This window comes from Melanerpes formicivorus, unplaced genomic scaffold, assembly GCF_026170545.1.
Source record: "Melanerpes formicivorus ecotype bairdi unplaced genomic scaffold, bMelFor1.0.p_v2 SCAF_2, whole genome shotgun sequence".
NCBI classification, from domain to species: Eukaryota; Metazoa; Chordata; class Aves; order Piciformes; family Picidae; genus Melanerpes; species Melanerpes formicivorus.
The window spans coordinates 20,221,493-20,243,509 of record NW_027142354.1 but is presented as its reverse complement, the minus strand read 5'-3'; the positions used below and the strand labels follow the sequence as shown (position 1 = coordinate 20,243,509).

The 22,017-nt window shown below is 43.7% G+C and overlaps 1 protein-coding gene across 2 annotated transcripts in view; it reads left to right on the top strand.

The window, feature by feature from the left end:
- The first annotated feature begins 13,722 nt into the window (after nt 1-13,722).
- UTRN (utrophin) overlaps nt 13,723-22,017 on the top strand; it is a 389,650-nt gene continuing 381,355 nt past the window's right edge. Inside the window, exons 1-2 of one of the 2 annotated variants that reach the window (XM_068152489.1) lie at nt 13,723-13,896; nt 14,834-14,998. In XM_068152489.1, coding sequence (XP_068008590.1) covers nt 14,920-14,998 — 79 coding nt within the window. In that variant the 5' untranslated portion in view covers nt 13,723-13,896; nt 14,834-14,919. Of the gene's footprint in view, nt 13,897-13,943; nt 14,028-14,833; nt 14,999-22,017 lie in introns of those variants that run through there. The other variant, XM_068152498.1, reaches the window with a different exon arrangement.

Sequence of the window (22,017 nt, the reverse complement as noted above, 5' to 3'; positions counted from 1 at the left end):
GGATATCTTTGTAAGCTCTGTGCTCCAAATACTCCATTATTGTTTGTCCTTATGTGTGCCAGATGTAGTTAATGGAAACCTGTGGCATGGGTTCAGTGTTACCTTATGAATTTGATATCTCCATCTCTTGGTAGTCTGACTGCATTTATATTCCTGTGGAAACTCTGTAAAAGTGGGGTCAGATAATATTGCTTCTGGTAGCTGGCCCTATTGCCTACACATACATAAGCAGAGAGAGAGAGAGAAGGCCTGTTTCAGCATCAGCTGATAATAGTGCTGTTTCTTTCACCTTGCATACAGAGCAACTGGATGGAGGCAGTGGCTCTTCCCCTATTTGCAAGAGAATTTAGCTGTATTCTGGACGATCCAGGTGTTTGACTGCTCTGGGTTGGTATCTACAGCTTCAGGTGGGATACTGCTGCCTAAATGTAGCCTTGGGATACCTATGGGCATCTGAAGACTCAGATGGCACCACATCAGACCCATATGTCACCTCTTCTTGGGTGGATAATTAGGAATACCAATATTGAAGAAACAGACTCAGTAGGAGCATGGAAGTAAGAAATGAAAGTGTCTGTTCAGCTGGCAGCTAACCTCTGCATCAGCCCTGTCACAGAACTGCCTGGTTAGATACTTGCTTGGCCCTGTGAGTTGTCTTGTCCTTTGTGGTGGTTTGGCCCTGGCTAGGGACCAGATGCCCACCAAAGCCACTCTATCACCCCCCTTCTTAGATGGAGAGGGAAAATACAACAAGAGGCCCATGGGTCAAGATAAGAGCAGTATAATAAAGTGAAAGCAAAGGCTGCATGCAGAAGTAAGAGCAAAGAAAGATGTTACTCTATACTTTTCGTCAGCAGTCGATGTCTGGCTGCTCCCTGGAAGGCAGAGCTTCAATATGTATAGTAGTTGCTCTGGAGGACAGGCACCATCAACAAATCATCCCCCACACTTCTTCTTTCACTTAGCTTTTGTATCTGAACTGATTTCATATGGCATGGAATACCCCTTTGGTCATTTTGGGTCAGCTGGCCCAGCCATGTCCCGTCCCAAGATCTTGCTCACCCCTCAGCCTGCTGTTGGTGGGGAGGATGTTGGAAAAGCACAGTCTCAGTGCTGAGTGAGCACTGTTCAGGAGTAGCTGAAGCAATGGTGTGTTATCAGCACCCTTCCAGCTACTGCTGCAAAACACAGCATTATGAAAGATGCTATGGGGAGAATTAACTCCATTTCCACCAAACCTGATGCAGCTCTATAAATCCAAAGTAATTGAGCTGTTCAAGAGCAAAGTGGATCACAAAGGCTGTTAAACGCAAATATTGTCTGAAGATAAATCATGCACGGTCAAAGGAGCTGGGGCTGTGAAGTTTTATTTTCCAGGAAAGATTTAATAAATCAGAAAGCAGACCCTTTTGAGGATGCATTGCAACATAGGTTCTTTGATAAAATTCTCCTAGAGCCCCCTAGCAATTTGCAGCCCTCTCCTTACTAAATCAAGAGCCTTCCTGCAAATAAAGAAGGGACAGGCTCTTGAGGCAATCTGGACCTCTGTGAAAAGCCTCTTTGTGCAGGTCTGTGAAGGCTGGAAACTTCTTAGGCAGGAAAACTTCTCCAGCTGGTTTGGCTCTCTGATGGGAGACTGGCTGGCTCTGCTGGTGTGTCTAAGGCTGCATACCCAGCAGATGAAGGAAACTGGCAAAGTTACTGGGGCATCTGGCAAATGTAAAGCCTTACATAGTGTTTGGGACTCTCTCTCCTTAACTGCTTTCTGCCTTTCCTGGTGCAGGAAAGTGGATGGTTTCCAGCTCAAGTGCTTATTGGAAAATTCCCGCTAAGAAAGAAAAAGTAGAAGCTTAACTCCCATAAAAGCTCTGGTGATGAGCTGGGACCAAATCTAGAAAGGCCAGGACATGGGTTAGTGACATCCCACTGTGCTTGTTGTCTGTGAGGAATGCAGAGATGTTCTGCTGCTGTCAGGCCAGTGGGTAGTGAACCAGGAATCCTCACTGCTTTCCTTGGTCATTCCCTTCTCACTGTACCCGGTAAAGCTCAGGGTAAAATCAGAGCTCAGTACCAAAGCCATGTGAGCATGGTTAGTGTTAAGAGAGGAGGCCCTGTAAAGAGAATGCAGAGAGCATGTGAATCACTGCACCACTCATGGAAATACTCTGCTGATAAAGTTGTTCAGGTGTATATTTCATGCTGGAATGGTGTAATTTTGAATAAGGGGAGAGCACCCCCTAACTACTAGTACACCCCTCATTAATTACTAGTGACAGCTTTGGCTGAATTTAAAAGTGAATCCTTAAGGTGAAAAGCAGTCCTTGGATTAACAGCCTTTTCTGCATCAGCTCTAGAAGTTGTAGGCTTCCTCAGGCATTGTTGAAAAGGTTTTGTTTTCCTTCATTTCTTGTATTTGAATTTGGTAATGTTTCTTTCCCGTTGCTGGTGTTATGGTGCCTGTGTTTACTGGTTGCTGTTCCTAAGGCTTAGATTTTCGTGGGAAAAAGACTTGGAATGGGGAAACAGAGGAAGGACCTTTGGAAGATTTGTGGCATTTGATAATGTTACAAATGAGGCCAACAGCTACTTTAAAAAGAGCTATTCAAGTGGTTTATTTTTGGCAGAAATCAAGGAGTCCAAAGAAACCTTTACCCACTTTGTTCTAAGGCTTAGGATGTTCTGCCTGTTCCGTTTCTCTCTCTGATGCATACTTTATCTTCTGCTGGTGCCAGTGGAGGGTTTTGTCATGCACTGCTTATTTCACTCTCTTGTTCTGCGACCTGGGTGTTGCATCTTTGTAAATAAACCATCAGTTTGCACAAATGAATCATGTGTTGTTTGAGGCAGTCAGATTGTTTAAATAGCATCTAAGTTAAAAACTATGATCTTTAAATGTTTCGTTTGTATTTTTGATCTGCTGTAGTTACAATTTATGGCTAAGAAGGTATAGAAGAAGAAATAGGACAAAAAGCCTCACTTGACCAGCAGTTGTAAGAGAGGCACACACACATTCTCATTGTTACTATTCGTGAGTCTTTGCTTAACTACAGGATGGGGGAGTCGCATTTTTTGGCCACTGAGATCTGGGCACTGCTGAAATGCAGAACTCAAACAACCCAAAAACTTTTAAGAAATAACAGAGATAGGTTGTGAAGCACAGGGAAACAGCAGAATGGTAGGTTGTTAATTGCCCAGAACTCACCTGGTTTTCTGACTGCACTGGCTGGTCCTCTCAAAGCTATTCTTGCTCCCTGCAGACCTTGCCACAAACACTCCTGAAGGCATCTACTGTGATATTTGTTGGTGTGGTAGGCCATGGACATCTGATAACATACATCTCAGAGCCTGCAGTAATACCTATAATATTTTAATAGTTGTCCTTGTATTAAGAGCACATAATAGAGGCTTTGCTGATCCTTTTTGGCAAAGGTCACCCCTTTGGGCTCAGCACTGCACTGGTAGACATCCAAGGTTTTGCTTTACTTTCTTACTTGGAGAGAGACCTCCTGGAGCAGTCACACACCTCATTCCACACTCAAAATAGCAAAGCTCTCCCTATGGAAAAGTAAACTCTCCTAGTTCCCAAGAAAAGAAATGCTACTGAATAGTAGTGTATGGGCTTCAGTATCATGCCTATGGCAGAGAAGACACACTTCAAAATACAAAAGAAAGGATTTAAAGATTGTTTAAGAAAAAGTTAACAAATGTGATAGGTTAAACAAGAGTAAAAGCATCTCCTGATCAGGACCACCAGTTTGGCTGACGATGGGTTGAGAGGCAGGATTGGCTGCATTGAGAGAGCAGAAACGCAGAGAGGCACAGGCTATAGAGATGCCTGGGATTGCAGGGTCCATGTCTCAAATGTGATGTCTTATGTCCTTGTTGAATCCCACCCAGAGAGTCCATGGAATGTGTCTCAGAGAGTTTAATACAAATGCTTTAAAGAAACTCAGTGATGAAGTGAAAAGGGTGAGCCTGCAGGGGTCTTTACTAGGGACTGCACTCTTGCATTTAGTAACTCCAGCAAAAATTGCTGTGAGCATTTGCTTACCTAGTGTGTTGTACACTTGCTGAAACTACTTTTCTACTGCACTCCTTCACATTCCTTGTCAGAGCTGTTTCTGATCTGATGCTGATAAAATGCTGCTAACTGCTGATTGCTATTTAAAGGCAGGGGCAGATGATTTTATATTTCATAACACAAGTTTCACATGATTTGCTAAAACTAAGCTTCATTCCCAGCCAGCTTTCCCAATCACACAATTTGGTTTGCTGTTGTCTTCTTCTTTTTTTTTTTTTTTTTTTTTTTTTCCCATGATGGCAGCATTGTATTACAGACTAGATTTAAACTCTGAATTTGCCAGAGCTGGAATGCATTTGTATTTTGAATAGACATTGGTCCTTTTAGCAGCAATTCCTGCATTTGTCAGGTTTTATTCACAGAGTTCTAAAACATACCTTCTGTCCTGGGCCAGACACGAGCTGTATGGGTGAAGGACTGTTGCTCTGTGTTTATATACCATCAAGCTCAATGGCACCAGATCCTGGCAAAGTGAGCCCTTTGGTACTTCTGTGATATAAATAATACCATTGTACTGTACCTGGTAACTGTTTTTAAGATGAATCTGTAAGATCTTGAAGCTAGGTACTCAGATATTAGGTTGCATTTATGTTATAATGGCATAGTATAGTGAATACTCTTAAGATTATTGGGCTCACATGGTTGGCAATTTCTCTGGATATGCTAGTAAGGCTTTATTTTCTGAAGTGTAAAGTCCATCTACAAATTCTTTCTCAGCAAGGACAAGCTCCAGCATTGCTCTCTTTTCAAATGCTTGGTGTTTGCAAGTCACCTCCAGTTAGATACATCAGTGATGTATTAAGGGTTTTTGTTGCTTCCTCATTTTCTCTGACAGTAACTCCATAAAAGGCTTTTTCAGAGTAGTAAAATGGTTTCAATCATCTTTCCATTCAATTTTGTGGTCTCTTTCTTCATTTCAGTGATTAAGGACTTGGCAGGGCTAGACTTCTTTTTTGGTTTGGAAGATAGCTTGGTTTGGAACATCCCAAAATAAATGATGTCCAAAATTTTCCTCTTTGTTGTGATTTCAAAGCAGTTTTCATGGCTCAGTTCAGGACTGCCTAATAGAAGAAAATGGAGCAATAATTACTGCCTGCAGAGCTTCTAGCACAGCAGTTACTTAACTAGCTGCAAAATAATTTAAGGAACTGGCAAATGTCTCTTAGAAAAGTCCTGTGCATTTTGAGCCAAACACTTACCTAGAACTTAATTCCTGTGGCAGTCAGGCAGTTGCCATGGCCTTATCATGCCAGGCATAAGATAAGGAAGGACATTGTTTGAAGTCTTACCTGTCTGAGGTGTGAAGCTTATGCCTGTCAGCGTTGCTTAGTGTGTAGGGTGTCATGGCTCCCCATCACTTCTGGAACTCTTACCCGCGTGCTCCTTTCAGTGACTAAAAAAAATATCAGAGTACACATTCCTCTGAGAAACCCACAAAGCTCACTAGATTCAGACATCAATCTTGGCCCTGGCTGTGCAAAGCAGACAGAAGGCTACCCTAACAAAGAGATTGAGATGTCCCGCTCATGCAGGCAAAACTTCAACAGAGGCACCCCATCACATTGCCGGCCAGCTGGCAGCACAGGGAGTGGGGCAGCTGGGAAAATCATAGAAGTCATAAATCATAGAATCAATAAGGTTGGAGAAGATCTGAGAGATCATCAAGTCCAACCTATCATCCAATACCTCATGACTAACTAAAGCATGGCTTCAAGTGCCACGTCCAATCCTTTTTTGAAGACCTCCAGGGAGGGTGACTCCACTACCTCCCTGGGCAGCGCATTCCAGTGGTCAATTACTCTTTCTGTGAAGAACTTTCTCCTCACCTCGAGCCTAAACCTCCAAAAGCAGCTGATCTCTGCCCTGTGCCTGACTGGGTCCAGCCTTGCTGGTGCCTGCTGCAGGAGGAACTCGGGAGGGGGCTGAGAGGCTTGACTCAAGATGATTTAAACCATTAGCTGAAATATCTTTGACTGTGTCTTGTGATAATTGTCCTCAATCAGTCTGAATTTTTGTAAAATAAGAAAATGTGAAGCAGGGCAGAGTGAGATTACCTAGGGAGCATGGACAGCTACAACAGGGTTTGTCAGATGCCACAGCCTGCAGAGCATCTCCTTCTCTTTTACAGGTGTAGCCACAGAAAATCAGACATTGCAAAACAAACTCATAGTTACAGTCTTTGGTGGATATAAAACTTTGAGGATTTTATTCTGTTGACTAATAAAAAAAAGGCTCTTAATTTGCTTAGAATTAAAAATTTATAATGTTCAGATCTAATGTTATTATTATGACTTTATTTATTTTAGTTAAAAGACAAAATTCTTGTCATTTCAAGGAAAGACAAACCCACTTAGCGGTAGTCATTAAAAGTTACTTAGGCTTTCAGCACATTAACAAAACTCTGCATCTTTTGGAAATAGGAGGTTAATGGTAGCCTTGTAAGCCCAAATAGAGTTAGTTAAGAGTGGGGCTTCCTGGAGGGTCTGAGTGCACACTCGGTTGGCAGATATGTCAAAAACTGGTCAAGCCTTTTGGCCGTAGGCTGTCCATGTGTGGAAGACAAACATGGAAGGCTTTGCTCAGGATAGTGAGAGCTCTGTAATGCAGCTTCTGAACTGCAGATGTCTTGCACCTGGAGGGATCAATGCTGAAGTGTTTCAAGCCTGGCTCCTGTCTTACTTTTTGTAACCACCCATGTCCTCATGTAATTTAGGGAGGCAAAAGTCACAGGCTGCCAAGTCTAGTCTGTGGGGGAATTTGATTGGATGGGTAGTGTGTAGTAGGTAGGAAAATTAAACACACCATGTATAACACAGTTTTTTCTGGTGCTTTTGCTGTCCTAGGAGGTGCTGTTATACCAATAAAGATGTTAATAGTGTTTTCTAGCACAGAGAGCTTTTGTTACACTTGTGCAGTCTTGTAGATAAAACCTTAAATTCTGCTTCTAATTAGGGAACTAGGTCCAGTATACAATGTTCATGTTGATCATTTCTCATGGAACAGCAAAGAAATGGTGACATGTACTCAATTGTTTGGACTAGAGTGAGGCAAATAAATGTGAAAAAAAGGTGATCATTTGTGAAAAGTTGTTTTGTTTCATTTCTTTTCTTCTGGTTTCCATTAATTCCATATTGGGAGCATTCACAGAGTGCTAAGGTAAGAATAAGCTGCATTTTATCCTGCTACATACCTTTAAAATTAAAAGACTTACAAAGAAACACCCATTTGACAATTAACTATTTGAGCAGAGTGATGAGTACATTCATTTTTAAAGTGTTTCCATATTGTCTTTGTCCAACTTTCATATTTCACTGAATAAGTAATGCCTCTATGATGGAAGATGTTATTTTCTTTCCTGTTGCAAAGAGTGAAGCAAGTTACTAATATTAAGCAATCTACACAAGTTTCTATGTGTGCTAACACAGGAATCCCATTTCCTGGTCAGATCCATAACTGATAAACTTGCTGAAAAAGTGTACTTATTCTGTAATTGTAGAAGCCTTGGGCATTGCCTGGGAAGATCATTGAACAGATCCTCCTAGATGAGATGCTAAGACACACGGAGGAGAGGGAGGTGATTCAAGACAGCCAGCATGGCTTTACTAGGGGCAAATCCTGCCTGACCAACCTAGTGGTTTTCTATGATAAAGTGAGTATATCAGTGGGTAAGAGATGACCTATGGATGTGATCTGTCTGGACTTCTGCAAGGTCTTTGACACAGTTCCCCACAACATCCTGCTCTCCAAGTTGGAGAGAGATGGATTTGATGGGTGGACTGTTCAGTGGATAAGGAACTGGCTGGATGGTCACATCCAGAGGGTGATGCTCAATGGCTTGAACTCCAGATGGAGAGCAGGGACAAGTGCTGTTGCTCAGAGGTCCATACTGGGACCTGTACTGTTTAATACTTTTATCAACAATATAGACAGTGAGATCCAGTGCACCATCAGCAGGTTTGCAGGTGACACCAAACTGAGTGGTGCTGTCAATATGCTAGAGGGACAGGATGTCATCCAGAAGGACCTGGAAAAGCTGGAGAGGTGGGCCCAGGTGAACCTCATGAGGTTCAACAAGAGCAAGTGCAGGGTTATGCACCTGGGCTGGAACAATCCTCACTATCAATACAGACTGGGGGTTGAGGTGTTAGAAAGCAGCCCTGTGGAAAAGGACTTGGGGACGCTCATTGGCAAGAAGCTGGACATGAGCAGGAAGTGTGTGCTTGCAGCCCAGAAGGCAAATCACCTCCTGAATTGCATCAAAAGTTGTGTGGCCAGCAGATCCAGAGAGGTGATTCTGCCAATTTGCTCTGGTGAGACCTCACCTGGAGTACTGCATCCAGGTCTGGAGCCCTCAATATAGGAAGGGCATGGACCTGATGGAGCAGGTCCACAGGAGGGCCACAGGAATGATCAGGGGGTTAGAGCACCTCTGCTATGAGGATAGGCTGAGGGAGCTGGCGTTGTTCAGCCTGGAGAGGAGGAGGCTCTGGGGACATCTAATAGCTTTTCAGTACCTGAAGGGGGCCTACAAGAAGGATGGAGAGAGACTGTTTACAAAGGCCTGTGGTGATAGGATGAGGGGCAATGGCTTCAAACTAGAGAAGAGCAGGTTTAGACTGGATGTTGGGAACAGGTTCTTTACTATGAGGGAACACTGGAACAGGTTGCCTGGGGAGGTGGTTGGGGCCCCATCCCTGGAGGTATTCCAAGTAAGGCTTGACTGGGCTGTGGGCAACCTGATCTAGTTGAGGATGCCCCTGCTTACTGCAGAGGGGGTTGGATTAAATTAACTTTGGAGGTCTGTTCCAACCCGGTCCATTCTGTGATTCTGTATTTATGTGTGTAGCCACAAAACAAACCTATGCCATTATATAGCATAGGCCACTCACATGAGAACAGAACAGCACTGAAAAATAGCCATGAACGAAAGAAACAGAAGGACTAGATTAAAAAAAGTACAGAAAACAACTTGTGTTAGGAGTAACTTTGACTGACAACTCATGCCTGCCCTTGCAGTGGATTGCCTTATAACGTTGGCCAAAAGTTCCTGTCTTGCACAAGCAATTTTGTGGTTCATGGTTTCCTTTTTTTCCAATCCCCTGATGCAGTCAAGAGTGTTATGTTGGGAGGGTAAATTGATTAGTATAATTGTTCATTAATGCACTCTTATTTAATGTACTTTTAGAGGTTATATTCTTCAGATGATGATAAATTACAGTAGCTTCAATTAGTGTCACTACAGCAAAAGGGATGTCAGCATTTCTATTAATACAGTGCAATTTTCTGGGGTTTATAGTGAAATTGTAAAAAAAAAAAAAATTGCTGCAACTTAAAAGACAAGGTTCCAGTCTATTTTATGCATGCAATATTCCAGCTTACTCTGATCAAATTGATAGATACAGTGAACCTAATGAGACAAAATTAAGAATGGGGAGAGTCTTTTGAAGGTATGGGTCCCAACTTACAGAAATGGAAGTATGCTAAGGTTAAACAGAAAACTAAGTACAGAGAACAGTGATGCAGAGACAGTAAGGTGGACCTGACAGCAGTGCAGGCTATGGGCGTTTTGCTCAGAGGGCCTCTTGCTCACTGGGCTTGTCTATTTATCATGTACAAGCGAGGCCTGCCACCCTCTGCTTCACTCCATCCCTCTTGTTTTCTGGTGGACTCTGATGTATGGTTAACTCCGTGTAGCAAAACAGTCTTGATTTTCTTAAGATATGTTACAGTGCCACCACAACAGGGCTCTAGTTCTTGGAGATGCTCAGAAGGAGCTTACACACAGAGACAGCTGAGCTTGGAATAAAAGTAAGCAATCTAATATTAGATCCCCACCTAAGGAGTTGAGGGTAGAAAATGCTGTCCCAGCTTTAAAACTAGTGCTAGGGCTAAATTTGAATTTTAGTATCAGATAATTAGTTGAACTAAAGCACTTAGATTACAGCAAAAGAAAGGGAACAAGCTAACTGCCTGGCATACTGAAGTATTTATTTCAAAGGTACCGCCAAAGAATGTGTAGATAAAACCAGCCTGAGCTTTTAGAAAACTTGGTCGTTTTCCTTACAGGAGAAACATGCAGAGAGAGAATGATTATTTAGTGTGTTTTCTTACTTTTTTTTTTTTTTTCTCCTCAGATCAGAGATAATGAAAATAGCAAGGGACTTGTGCTAATTGGTTAGTGCAGTACATTGTCAGTACTGAAGCATGAAGGGACTGTTAGTTGAATTCAGATGCAAGTTCGGCAGGAAGAAAAATAGTCTGCTGAGTAACCGTCTGCCTGATCTGTTAACTGAGAGTGGCAACATGATGGGCTGTGCAGAAAGGGACAATAAAGATACTCTACTTACAAAGCAATCCATTTGGTGTCTCATGTCTTGCTGAATTTGGAATGGTGTTCTGAAATAATGACAAAACATTGACGAATGGGCACAGGCATTATTATAGCAGTCAATCTCAAAGTAATGAGATACATGAAATTCTTAGTTATATTGTAACCCTATCAATTATGAGTGTATTCTAAAAATAGAATTGCTAGGAACATAGAAAAGACAAGGACACAAGGTAAGATGAGCTCAGGATCTCACAACAGCATTGTTTTCATGCAGTAAGGAATAAAGTATCTACTTTGGTCAAAGTTCAAGGGCTTCCTGTCTCAACTTATTTCTTCACAGTTTCTTTTTCTGTATTTCCTTTGTCCTTCTTCCTTAATGTTGTCTAAGGGCTTCATGGACTTTTTGCTTTCTCTTTGAAAATCTATTCTACATTATACAGAAAGGTAAACTGTGCCACACAGTCCACATGATATTAATAGTCTGAAGCAACCAAGATAATTGTAGAAGTTTATTATAAGTACAGCCAGATGGAGACTTCATTGTTTGACATTAAAATTGTGCCAGTCATTATTTTCTCATTCTGCCAATCACAGGAATACAAGATTAGAGAGACCTAAACCATACACATGTACAGAATACTAAATATTAGGGCGGTGGGGTTTTTTGTTTTGTTTTGTTTTGTTTCCTATGCAGATATAAAAATTATAGCCCTTGCATTGAGAAGCCTACTGTCTAAATAATTAGCTTGGAAAATTCAAGCTTTGATCAGCAGCTGAGTGAAGATGACTCTGGAGAGAGGTATGTTTGAAGCACACCAGGAAAAAAAAACATCTGCTTCTCTGAGGTAGTGTGCAGTCTTGTTATTGTATTACCCTTCTGTTGGCACTCTGCAGTTCAAAGAAGGTAATGATGCTGCTTCTGTATAAAACAGAAAAAATATAGGAAAAAAGGAGAAGAAAAGGAAATGCTATCAGGTTAACCTGAAATATGTTTCTTTTTGAGAAATAATTTGTAGGTGCTTTCAGAGCAAGATTGTAAAAATCAGGACCTTGAGTTTACACATGGAGATTGGAGATGGGATATATACCAGCTCTTTGCTCCTGCTTATCAGCTTGACTGCAGCTTTTAGCAACCAAAGTTATTGCTACCAGATAACGGTCTTGGGTAACCTCTGTGAAATGACTAATCCCCTCACTGCAGCCTATGAAAGAAAGACCTTTCTACCACTTAGTATTTCCTTGCATTAGGCAAGACAGTTCAGTGCTTTGGAATCCTCATGCTCTGAAGTGCTACTAGATACCCAGCAGTGGGAAATCTCAGTTTTAACCCATGCTGACTCTTGAGTGGGCACTGTCTTACACAGTTCAGTACATCTTTTGTCCTGTTCATGGAAGACCTGTAACCCTAATCTGGGTTTCCAGATATGAGTAGGGTTTTCTTTGAAAATCCAGCATGCAGAGGGAATGGGGCAGAGAAGTCATCTGTTCAGTCAAGAGCAGCGAAGCAGAAAGCATGAAACACTTGTCTTCTAGCCACAAATATTATGTGGGTTGTATAGTTTTATCAATTAAATGTAAACAGGCTATTGCTGAGCACTACCTTAGAGACTGGCAGCTGTCATTATCAGGGGGTTTATGGTGTTTGCCATCCAAGATCTGCAATTCTCAACAGATTTATAACTTGAGTCAGCACAACACTTTGGGGACTGTATCTCTTTGTAAGTAATAACCATTAAGGACTTCCTGCAGTGGTTTGGGGTAAGCAGATCAAAGATGATGTAACTAATTTGTACTGATTCACCCAGGAAATCCATTGAATGATCAGAAGTAGGCATCTTCACCTTTGGGCCTTCTTCAAAGTGCAAAAATACATCATGCTGTCTGGGAAGGCAGAACAGTATGTCCCAGTCCCTGTTACACATGTACTGCACAGATCAAAGGTTGAGGAAAAGAATGTTAAGTTAGTTAGTATTATGATAATAATGTGCAGGTAGATTTAATTTCCTTCATTGTTGGATTTTTTGTTGGGGGAGGAGGGGAATAGTAGAGTATGGATACATATCACAGACCACTGCAGTTACCTTAGGCTGAAATACACATACTTACTATTTGTTACTGTTATTATAATGCCTAGGTATAATCAGTAGCTGTATGCTGGTAAGAAAAAAAAGACAAAAGACTTTGAAAGAGAAATCTTCCTTGTACCATTGCTATCAATTTCTGTTCACCTGGAGACACAGTGGCATGTTGCCAAACCTGGACTCCCTCCTTTCTCCTAAAGAACGCTGCACCTCCTTTCAGGCAGACTGCTGGCTGGTACTGGGTTTTGTAACAAAGGCAGTGAGGTACTCGATATTGGGAACACATCTAACCTTGAAAACATTTGGGGCTGGATGGCTGAGGCCTGGTAGGTACTGTTCAGCTACAGCATTTTGCTGATATCCTGGAAACCAGACTTACCAAGATAAATGTGTTCAGCAGCTTTACAGTACAGGTGAGTTAAGATTACTTTGTCTGGGCAAATAGGAGTATGGTCACTCCCAGACTGCAAATGTGACAACAAATTAATTAGCATGAGCTAAATATTTTAATAACATACCTAAAAATGTTCATACATAAAAAATAACCGCACACACCCAGTGTTCAGCACAGCACACTTTTACCGATTCTTTATATCGTGCATTTCTTGTCCAGATAAAAACCACCCCGGACTTCCAGCTGCCAAGTGACTCCCTGAGACGTGCCTCGGAGACAGGGCCAAAGCAGGAGACTTTCGGGAGAGCTATTTCCTGCTCTTAAATATTTAAATGTCCTAAGCGCCCCTCCAATGTCGTCACGCTCCCGTGCCGTGTGATTTCGGTGTTAGCGGTAGCGACGGACGGGACAAGCAGCGGTGCCCACTCTGCCCTGCCCCGCCCCGCCCCGCTCCACCCTGCTGTGCCCACCCGGCCGTGCGCTTGGTTTCCGAAGCTCTGGAAGCCTCACTTAGTTGTGGGGGAAAGGGAAAATAAAGGTGAGGTGCGAGCGCACAGGTAAGGCCGGGAAGGCTCCGAGGGGAGGAAGGGAGCGCCCCGATGGCCCCACCACCGGAGCCACAGGACTCGCTGGAGTGCATGGCCATACCGGCGGCCGCCCGCCGGCGAGGCGCGGGGCGTGGCTGGGCTTTGCTCCTCCCCGTCCCGCCCGGGGCCCGCGGAGGGCGCTGCCCCTCCCCTCCCGCCCCCTCGGAGAAGGGGCCGCGCGGCCGTGGCGACTCTCCCGCAACCGCGGCGCTGGGGCGGCTAACAAAGGGGGGCGCCGGGGCCGAGGGTGGGGCCGTCTCAGGGCAGGGGCGGAGGAGGTGGCTGGCAACCGCTCGCACAGAAAAGTTGTGGCTCTGCCAGCGCACCGCCGCGGGAATCGCCGCCGCCGGGGGACGGGGCGCGGGGAGGAGCCGGGCCTGGCCCCGAGGAAGCGGACCGCCTCCCGCTGCCGTGGCCGAAGGGTGAGTGGCGGCGGTGGGTTGCTGTCTGTGGGCGCACCTTTGGGAGCGGAGCTGCCCCGCAGGGAGGCGGTGGGTGCCGCGGCTCCGGGAAGGGCATGGGAAGGAAAGTTTGTTCCCCCAACTCTAAGCCGGTAAAGAGGGGAGGAGGGAGCGAGGGCGTAACACCCGTGGCTGAAGGCACCTGCGGGCGGGGCGGCGGGAGAGCGGGCCGGACGGGACACCTACGGGGAGCCGAGGCAAGGGGCGGCCCCGCCGCGGGGGTGCTCGAGGGCCGGCGGCACCGCTGCAGCCGCGCACCCGGCGGGCAAGAGTTGCCAGCACGCCCAGCCGCTCACCGGGGGAGCGGGGAAGACGGCGGCTTTGCAGGGCGGGGAACAACCCGGGGCCGTGTTACGGACCCGTCCCGCGGGGCCGCACTCCCCCTGCCCGGGAGATGAGCTTCGTGATTTCTCCCACACGTGGCTCTCACGACCTCTGGCCGGTCGGAGGAGCACGCCTGCCCTTAGTCAGCTCCCAGCTGGAGCGTGCCCCAGCCAGGCAGAAGCGGGGCTCCGGGGCTTTGTCGCCTCCCCCTCAAGCTGGCATGTCCCATTTGGTGCCAGCTGGGTGACGGGTGGTGACGGTACCCCTACAAGTGCTGTATTCTGCCCCTCTGGAGTGCTCCAGTGAGCATGAGGCACCCTCACGTCCCAGGATGGCTGAAGCTTTGCTTTCGTGGGTGGCGATTAAAGTGTCTAGCAGCACTCTTTTGTGCTATATCACTTGTAAAATCCTGTAAGATGTCCCTCAACAGTGTCACAGTGAGTGGCTGATCAGCTGCCCTGTCACGCGTGGCTATGGCTGGCAAGACTCTGCCTCGGCCTATGCTTTCCATGTGGAGTCACATCTGTGCAGCCCCTAGTTATGGTGCCTCCCTCATCGTGGTCCTGTGCTGTAGGTGCTGGTGCTGACCTGGGGACCTCAATGGGAACCTTCTCCTGACGGATTTAGGCTGCATCCTTGGTGTACCCCCAGCCCGTGAGCATGGCCTGGGTCTCTGACCAGAAGGATGGACCTGGTGGAGGACACAGCGAGTTCAGTGACATCATTAAGTCCAGATCAGGTGAGCTGTTGAGACAAACTGTGTTCTTCTTGTGTTTTGTTTTCCTTCTGTCCTTCCTTCCGTCCTTTTTTCTTTATGTGTAACGTCTGACATCAATTTGTATTTTAAAAAAGCATGTTTTTCCAACTTTTTTGGGGCTGTGTATTGGTAGTACAGTGAGTGGCTGAGACTACTCATGCAGCTGTCCTACAATTAAGTAATAGTAAGTGTAGAGTTTTGGTTTGGTAGGGTTTTTTTTGACAGTGTTAGGCAAGTCTGTTTGTTTGGGACCCACCTTCTGCATTATAATTACCTCTGCTTTTGTAAATAACCATATGCTTAATGCTCTCTTATGCAACCTTGTGTTGGAAGCTTTTGTGTTTATTCTCAGATGCTTAAAATGGCAACTGTAGCTGCAATACTGTACCTCCCTAAAAGTGCATCGTGGTACTATTTGTGCAGTAAATTTATGTGCTTCTGCCTTAACGTAAACCAGTTGTCTAAGGCTACTTGCTCAGGCATTTCCTCTGGCAAAACATTCATGTAACAGATCTCAATGTTATTGGAAAAATATGTGGGCTTTTTTTGTTTATTTTATGTTTGAGTTTTCTGAGGCACTGACTGATGCTGGGATGGGTAAGCAGGTACCCTGGTTTTAGCAGAGGCAGAGTAGAGGCTTTGGAGGCGCAGGAGCAAGTTATTTAAACCCTGACAGCAATTCCTGAAATCCAGAGTCTGGATGCTTTCTTCTTCAGCCTCAAAGACTCTCTTTTCTCTCTTAAATACTAAATGCTCTTATTGTCAAAAGGTTTCCTTCAATATCTGAAACCTAACTGTGTTTTGAAAATGTTCCATACAATAAAAGCTGTAGCTCTTGGGTTGGTGGTGAAACGTCAGTCAACATAGGATGCTGGTTAGAGTCTGGATCCCATTGGTATTTGAATAATTTGTTTCTCAGATTTCCTCTTTCTGAGGAATGACACCTTTGCTGGAGGCCAAGCTTCCTCTTAACTTCTGGAAGTGTGGTTGATGAAACAGAAGTGCTTGTGGTTTTCCGTCTCAGATTCTGGAGTGCTGGTTTACATTTTCTGCTGTTATTTTGAAACCTCTGGACATAACTTCATTTGATTCTAAGTGTGTTCTAAGTGTGTAGTCAGTTTGGAGATGGCTTGCAGACAGTTTCTGTGCATATCTGTGTGCAAGCACTGCAGTTTTATAGGATGTCTGAGGAAACATGACTGTATTTCAGATTTTCCTTGGATGAGCACGTTGTACAGTAAATTCTGTTGCTGTGGTTAGGACAGACAATTGTAAATATCCTTTTACAGCTGCTTTAACTGTCTGATAACAAGAAAATGAGGTATGTTCTAATATAAGGCTAAAAGACTTGTGTGTTAAATTCAATAGTGACTGAAGATAGATCTGAACTAATTGATCTTTTCTAAATGATACGCTGGTTTGGATCCGGATGTGCAATTTGTTCAAGTTAATTACTGTCCTATATAGGTCAGATCTGAACCATTCCCTACAAGTGAACCTGTCAGAGGGACTTCCTAATGAAAGTACTGCAATCTGTGCTTCCATTTTTCCTAATTGTCTGGAAAAGCAAATGTTAATTTTGATACTTAGACCATGGAGTTGTTTTATGCTGTGAAGATTTCTCCAATGTGGGATGTTCTTCACAGTACAAATGACTGGGGTACATGATGAGTACTAATACTTGGGGTGCCTAGGGGTCTTTGGGTTTTGAGGCTACAGAGAGCAGAACCAAAGTTAAGGATCTCTACTTTATAATAAAAATGTGCTGTCATTCTGTTTTTTGATATGTTGTAAATTCATCACCTGTGATGTGGGAAGTGTCTAACACTTTGAGTACAGCATGCGAATTTGCATTTAATATTTCATTCTTAAAAATGAAACTACAAGCTCTACTTAAAGTGGGTGAACATTTTCAAGTGACATGTCATAATATTTTTAGTGCATATTATTCCTGTGTATTTTTAAATAAGAAGAGTGAAAACAGTTGACTTTCTACTTGCAAACAAAAGATGGATGATGTCCTCCTGTATAAAGATCACTTTCTCTCTGTGGTCTCATGGGGAATTGTCTGTCTGTCTTTTTGGTTTTTTGGAACAGATCACCAAGCTCTCAGAATATTGTGGCTATTTAAAAACAGTTAAGATACATGGCTAAATCTTCTACTTTGTTGTGACTTAGAAGAAATTGACAATTTGGCATGCTAGAATCTTCAAGAGGTCAGACCTTTACAAAGAGTGGTACTAGTAAAAGTGTTTCTAAATATTTCAGTACAAGTGTAAACTTCAGTCTTTATCAGCCTGTCAAACTGAATATATTGTCTTCTTTTTTTGGTAGTCGTTTCTGCTTCAGTTATCTTTCTCTGGAAAACTGGGAAGCAGATAGGAAGCCATAGAAATAGTACTGTTAATACATTGGCTATTGAAATCTTGAGATTAGATCTAAAATTACTCTCATGAGGCTGTAGTAAGACACGCAAATCTACAGCTGCTCAAAGCTGTGTGGTGTCCTTCTGTGCCTGGTTTTATGAGCAGAACAAGCTATGTATTTCTTAATGGCTTGTAATTGGTAAGCTACCAGCATACCATGTGAAGGGTATAAGAGAACTGCAGAAAATAATACGTTTTATATAAAGCAATCTACATTAACCACAGATTGTATTTTATTTGTTGTCTGTGTAAAAATTTGCAGGATTTCATAGACAGGAAAAAGTGATTTTTTTCCATGTATCGAATTCATCCTTTGGGAAGTTCAAACTGAGAGGCTGAAGGATAAAACACTGAACAAGATCCCTGACTCTTGTTGATTATTGGAAATACTTTTTTTCCTTTGTTGGTCAGCAAGGAAACTGCCTATGAATGTGCTTCATACCATACCTGCAAGTGATACATGCTTGATTTTTCCTAAGCAGAAGAGTAGTTGTACTGTTTATTGTGGTTCCCTCATCCCGTCCCTCAATACTCTCACTTCTGTCACTTGGAATACTAAAAAAGAAAGCAAGACTCTTTCTGTTACCCAATTTCTATTTTTGTTTGTTTGTTTGCTTTTTCCTGCTTTGGATGTGGCTCTTTGATTAGATAGTTTGTTAGTACAGATCTACATGTAGCTACAAGTTATTTTTGAAGATACTTCTTCTGTACTTAGAATAGAATATGATGGTGACCAAAACTGCCTTTAAAATAACTTTTGGCTATGGTAATTATAAAGGAGCCTGCCCTGTATTTGTGAGGGAGCCAAGTGTTGTCTTGCTTCTGTTCCACTTGCACCAGTGGTAGATGCTTGTGGCTCTGTCTGACATTTAAGGGATAGGATGCTTGTTCCTGCATGGTTATGTTTGGTTTATGTATTTATAATCAGCATTAATTTAGCATGATTAGTCTGTGCTATGCCTCTGTGTGATTGCTTGCTATGGAAATGCAGTTTTCTCTTTTTTACTTCCCTGTAGTATGAAGTAATGTATATGGAGCTGATTTATATCTTTGAAAGGCATCTTGTGCAGATAGGTGAGCTGTTCTCCTTGCAGTAGCTCTCAGGAAGGAATGCTGTGGGATGATTGCCTTACAGTGGTGAAAACAGTGCTGTCATCACCAGGCTTGAAGAACAGATGAGTCTTTGCTATGATTAATTATGGAAAAAAAGACAAACTCACTTAAAATCTGTCATGATCGCTTGGAATGGTAATATATAATTAAACAGTAAGACATGACAGGAAAAACATTTCTGGAAGATTACTCTATGCCTCTAGTGCATTTTAAGCTATGAGTTCCTGTCTAAATTGAGGGGAACTTAATTCTCCTCATCTGCCTTTCATTTTTAATTACATTAAATATATTTGACTAAAAGACTGCTTTGAGAAATAGTAGCTTATTTTTGGAGTTCATGGGCAGAGCTTGTTGTGAGAATGGCTGACATCTGTCTGTCCCTGTGAAGCAATGCTTACTTGGCTGGCAGCCCCTTTGCTCCAGGATTTTCTGCCCTGCAGTGCCACATGTTGCCTTTGGAACCGGTTTCTTTGGCCATGCCTCTCACCACCAGATTGCTGTGGGCCAAACATGCTGCTTCTCGCTTGTCATTTGGCTCTGTTGGTGTGAAATGGCCAGGAGTTTGTTAGAGTTGCAGGTAGACCATTAGGATTCTGTCAAGTGGGTGCAGAGCTGACGTTGCTGGTTCTGCATTGTGTCAACTCTTCAGGGACATTTGTGCAGAGTGTTTGTAGATACAGTGTTAAAGACAAGTGACAAATTTTCTGCTTCTTATTTCTAGTCTTATTTCTGCTTGTATCACTTTATTTTCTTGCTCTGTCTACTAGGGACAGATTGGATGCTGCAGTGAAGACAGTTCTAGGGTATTGCCTAGCAGTTTATGAAATGGCAGATATATAAGTACCAGGCTGGTTTCTTCTAGTCTGTTGATTGGTAAGTGAAGAAAGACCATATGTTGCTCTGTGTGTTTGAAGCACGATTTTGCCTTGGAATAGAAATTGGGGCTCTTTGGTAGGGGGGAAAAAAAGAAAACAACCCAAAAAAACCCTCAAAGCCAATGGAAAAAACCTAAACCATTAAAGCAGCCCATTGATGTGTGTGTGTGTGCTCTGTCAGGAAATGACTCTGGTCAAGAGCTGCTATGTGAGGCGCTGTGTGTTAAGAGTTTCCAAGAAGGTCTAAAAGTCAGGGTAGAGAAAAACAGTGTATGACACCCCACCAATGGGGATCCTGTGGAGAAAGTGCCTAGGGGAAGGGCAAACCAGAAGCAATGTGAAGTTCCTGGCTCACCCCCAGCAGTACTGTGAGGCTTTATCCACCCGTCTCCTGTCAGGTCGCAGGGAAAAAGGACTCTCATACAATATCATGGAAATATTTTTGTGTGCAGAGAAATTGTCAAAGTTCATTGCATCGGGCATCTTGGCAAAAAGCTAACTGCTAACATTTAAGTAACTGCTCATGATTTTCTTCCTCATCTTGAGTCCTAGCAGAATCACTTGTTTTTGGTGTGTTGAGGTTGACTTGTGAGCCAGGAAGAGTAGGGCAGCATTGTGATTAATGTCTTTTGAATGTGAGTTCGTGGGGAGATGGCCTGGAATATCAGTGCAGGTGTGGAAGGGCAAGGGGAAGAGCATGGGGACTTGAGCTGAGCTCATGTTGCTTCAGGACAGTATAGCTGCCCTGCTGCCAGGTAGCAGCATGGATAGCTGTGCTTGGAGCCTGCATGATCTGCTTTTCATGTGTTGTATGGTATCCTTCCTTCAAAGGAAAGGCACAATTAGAAGAGTGCAGCTGTTCTCACCCATCCTGGGAGCTGAGATGCTTCTGGCATGAAGCTGGGGAGAACTGCATTTGTTTGGCTGCCTTAATAATAGTCTGAAGAATGAATAACAGGGTTTAAACAGCACAAGGTGGGAGGGAGGAGCTGCATTGTCTGACTTTTTATTGTCTTGGTGAAAGAATAAGTTCTAGTGCTCTGTAGTTTGTCAGAAGTCTATTTTATGTTTTCCTTCACTCCCGCAGTGTGTTTTTGGAATGAAATGAGGAAGCAACCTGAGCTGTAATTTCAGAAAGTAACAGTGTATTCTCAGAAGAAAGCTGGGAGTTTTAAAGGTAGCAACAAAATAACAGGCTAAGGAAACAGAAGAGCCTTTTGGCACCTGTGAGTTTGACAGAAGACTGATTTGGCTCTGATGCAAGCCATAGTTTTGGGAATGAAGGAAGAAACTACTGACTTGTAAATATACACAGCTGCAAAGTCAGCAAAACATCTGACATTAAGAAGGAGGAGGCAGAGACTGCCATTTATTTATTTGTAAGGGTATGACATCTTTGGGACTTTTCTTTGAAAGGGCATCCATACTACCTCATGCTGCCTTTGGAGAAAGTAAAAAAATAAAACTTTGATTATTTGACCTGGTTGGACTCAGCCCTGAGTAGGGCCAAAAATATAATCAAACTGAATGCAAAGTGCTTGCAGTTATACTTCATAGCCATTTATCTGTGGGACCAGCATTCTGCTGCTGGTACAGTCACTGGTCATGAATGGTGCCTGCTGGGGCTGGGCTCAGCTCAGGTGGTCAGTGGGGAGGCTGCTGGAAGATGGCCAACTGTAACAGGTAGGGTGCAGGCAATCACAGTTCCTTCTGTGGAGGGAAGGGTTGAGTCTGTCTGGGTGTGTTATGGGGTGATGTCTTCCCTGTGACTGGCCAGCTCTGTCTGTGAATCACAGCTAAGCAGGAGAGGCTGGTTGTTAATGGAGACCCATCTACAGATCTTGTGAATCACAGGTGTATCTGGTTGGAAGAGACCTCAAATATCACCCAGTGCAACCTTAGACCCAGTACTGAAGGGTCAACACTAAACCATGTCCCTAAGTGCCAGGTGCACACACTGCTTGAACACCTGCAGGAGGGATGGTGACTCCATCATTGCCCTGGGCAGACCATGTTTGATAACCCTCTCTGTGAAGAAGCATTTCCTAATATCCAGCCTAAACCTGCCCTGGCACAGCTTGCATCCATTTCGTCTAGTCCTGTCACTTGTCATGAAGGAGAAGAGGCTGGCTCCCTCCTTGCTCTAACCTCCCTTCAGGTAGTTGCAGAGAGCAATAAGTTCTCCCCTCAGCCTTTTCTCTGGACTGAATCACCCCAGCTCCCTCAGATGCTACTTGTAGACCATGAGCCTCATTGCTCTTCTCTGGACATGCTCCAACATCTCAATATCCTACCTATAGCGAGGGGCCCAGAACTGAACACAGTACTTAAGGTGTGGCCTCACCAGTGCTCAGTACAGGGGGATGATGTGTTCACTTTTAAATGCATATCTAAAAATGCAAATTATTAATCTCTTGAGTGCATGGGACAGATGCCTTAAACATATTGATGTTGCCTACCTTCCTTGGTAGTTTCTCTTGTAATGAGGCACCTCCTGTGCCAGGGAAGCATTCTCTATCAGGCTAGCCCCTTTTTAGGTGTGGGAATCTCCTGCTGGGTGTGGAAGAAGTGGTGAAGAGCTTCCAGG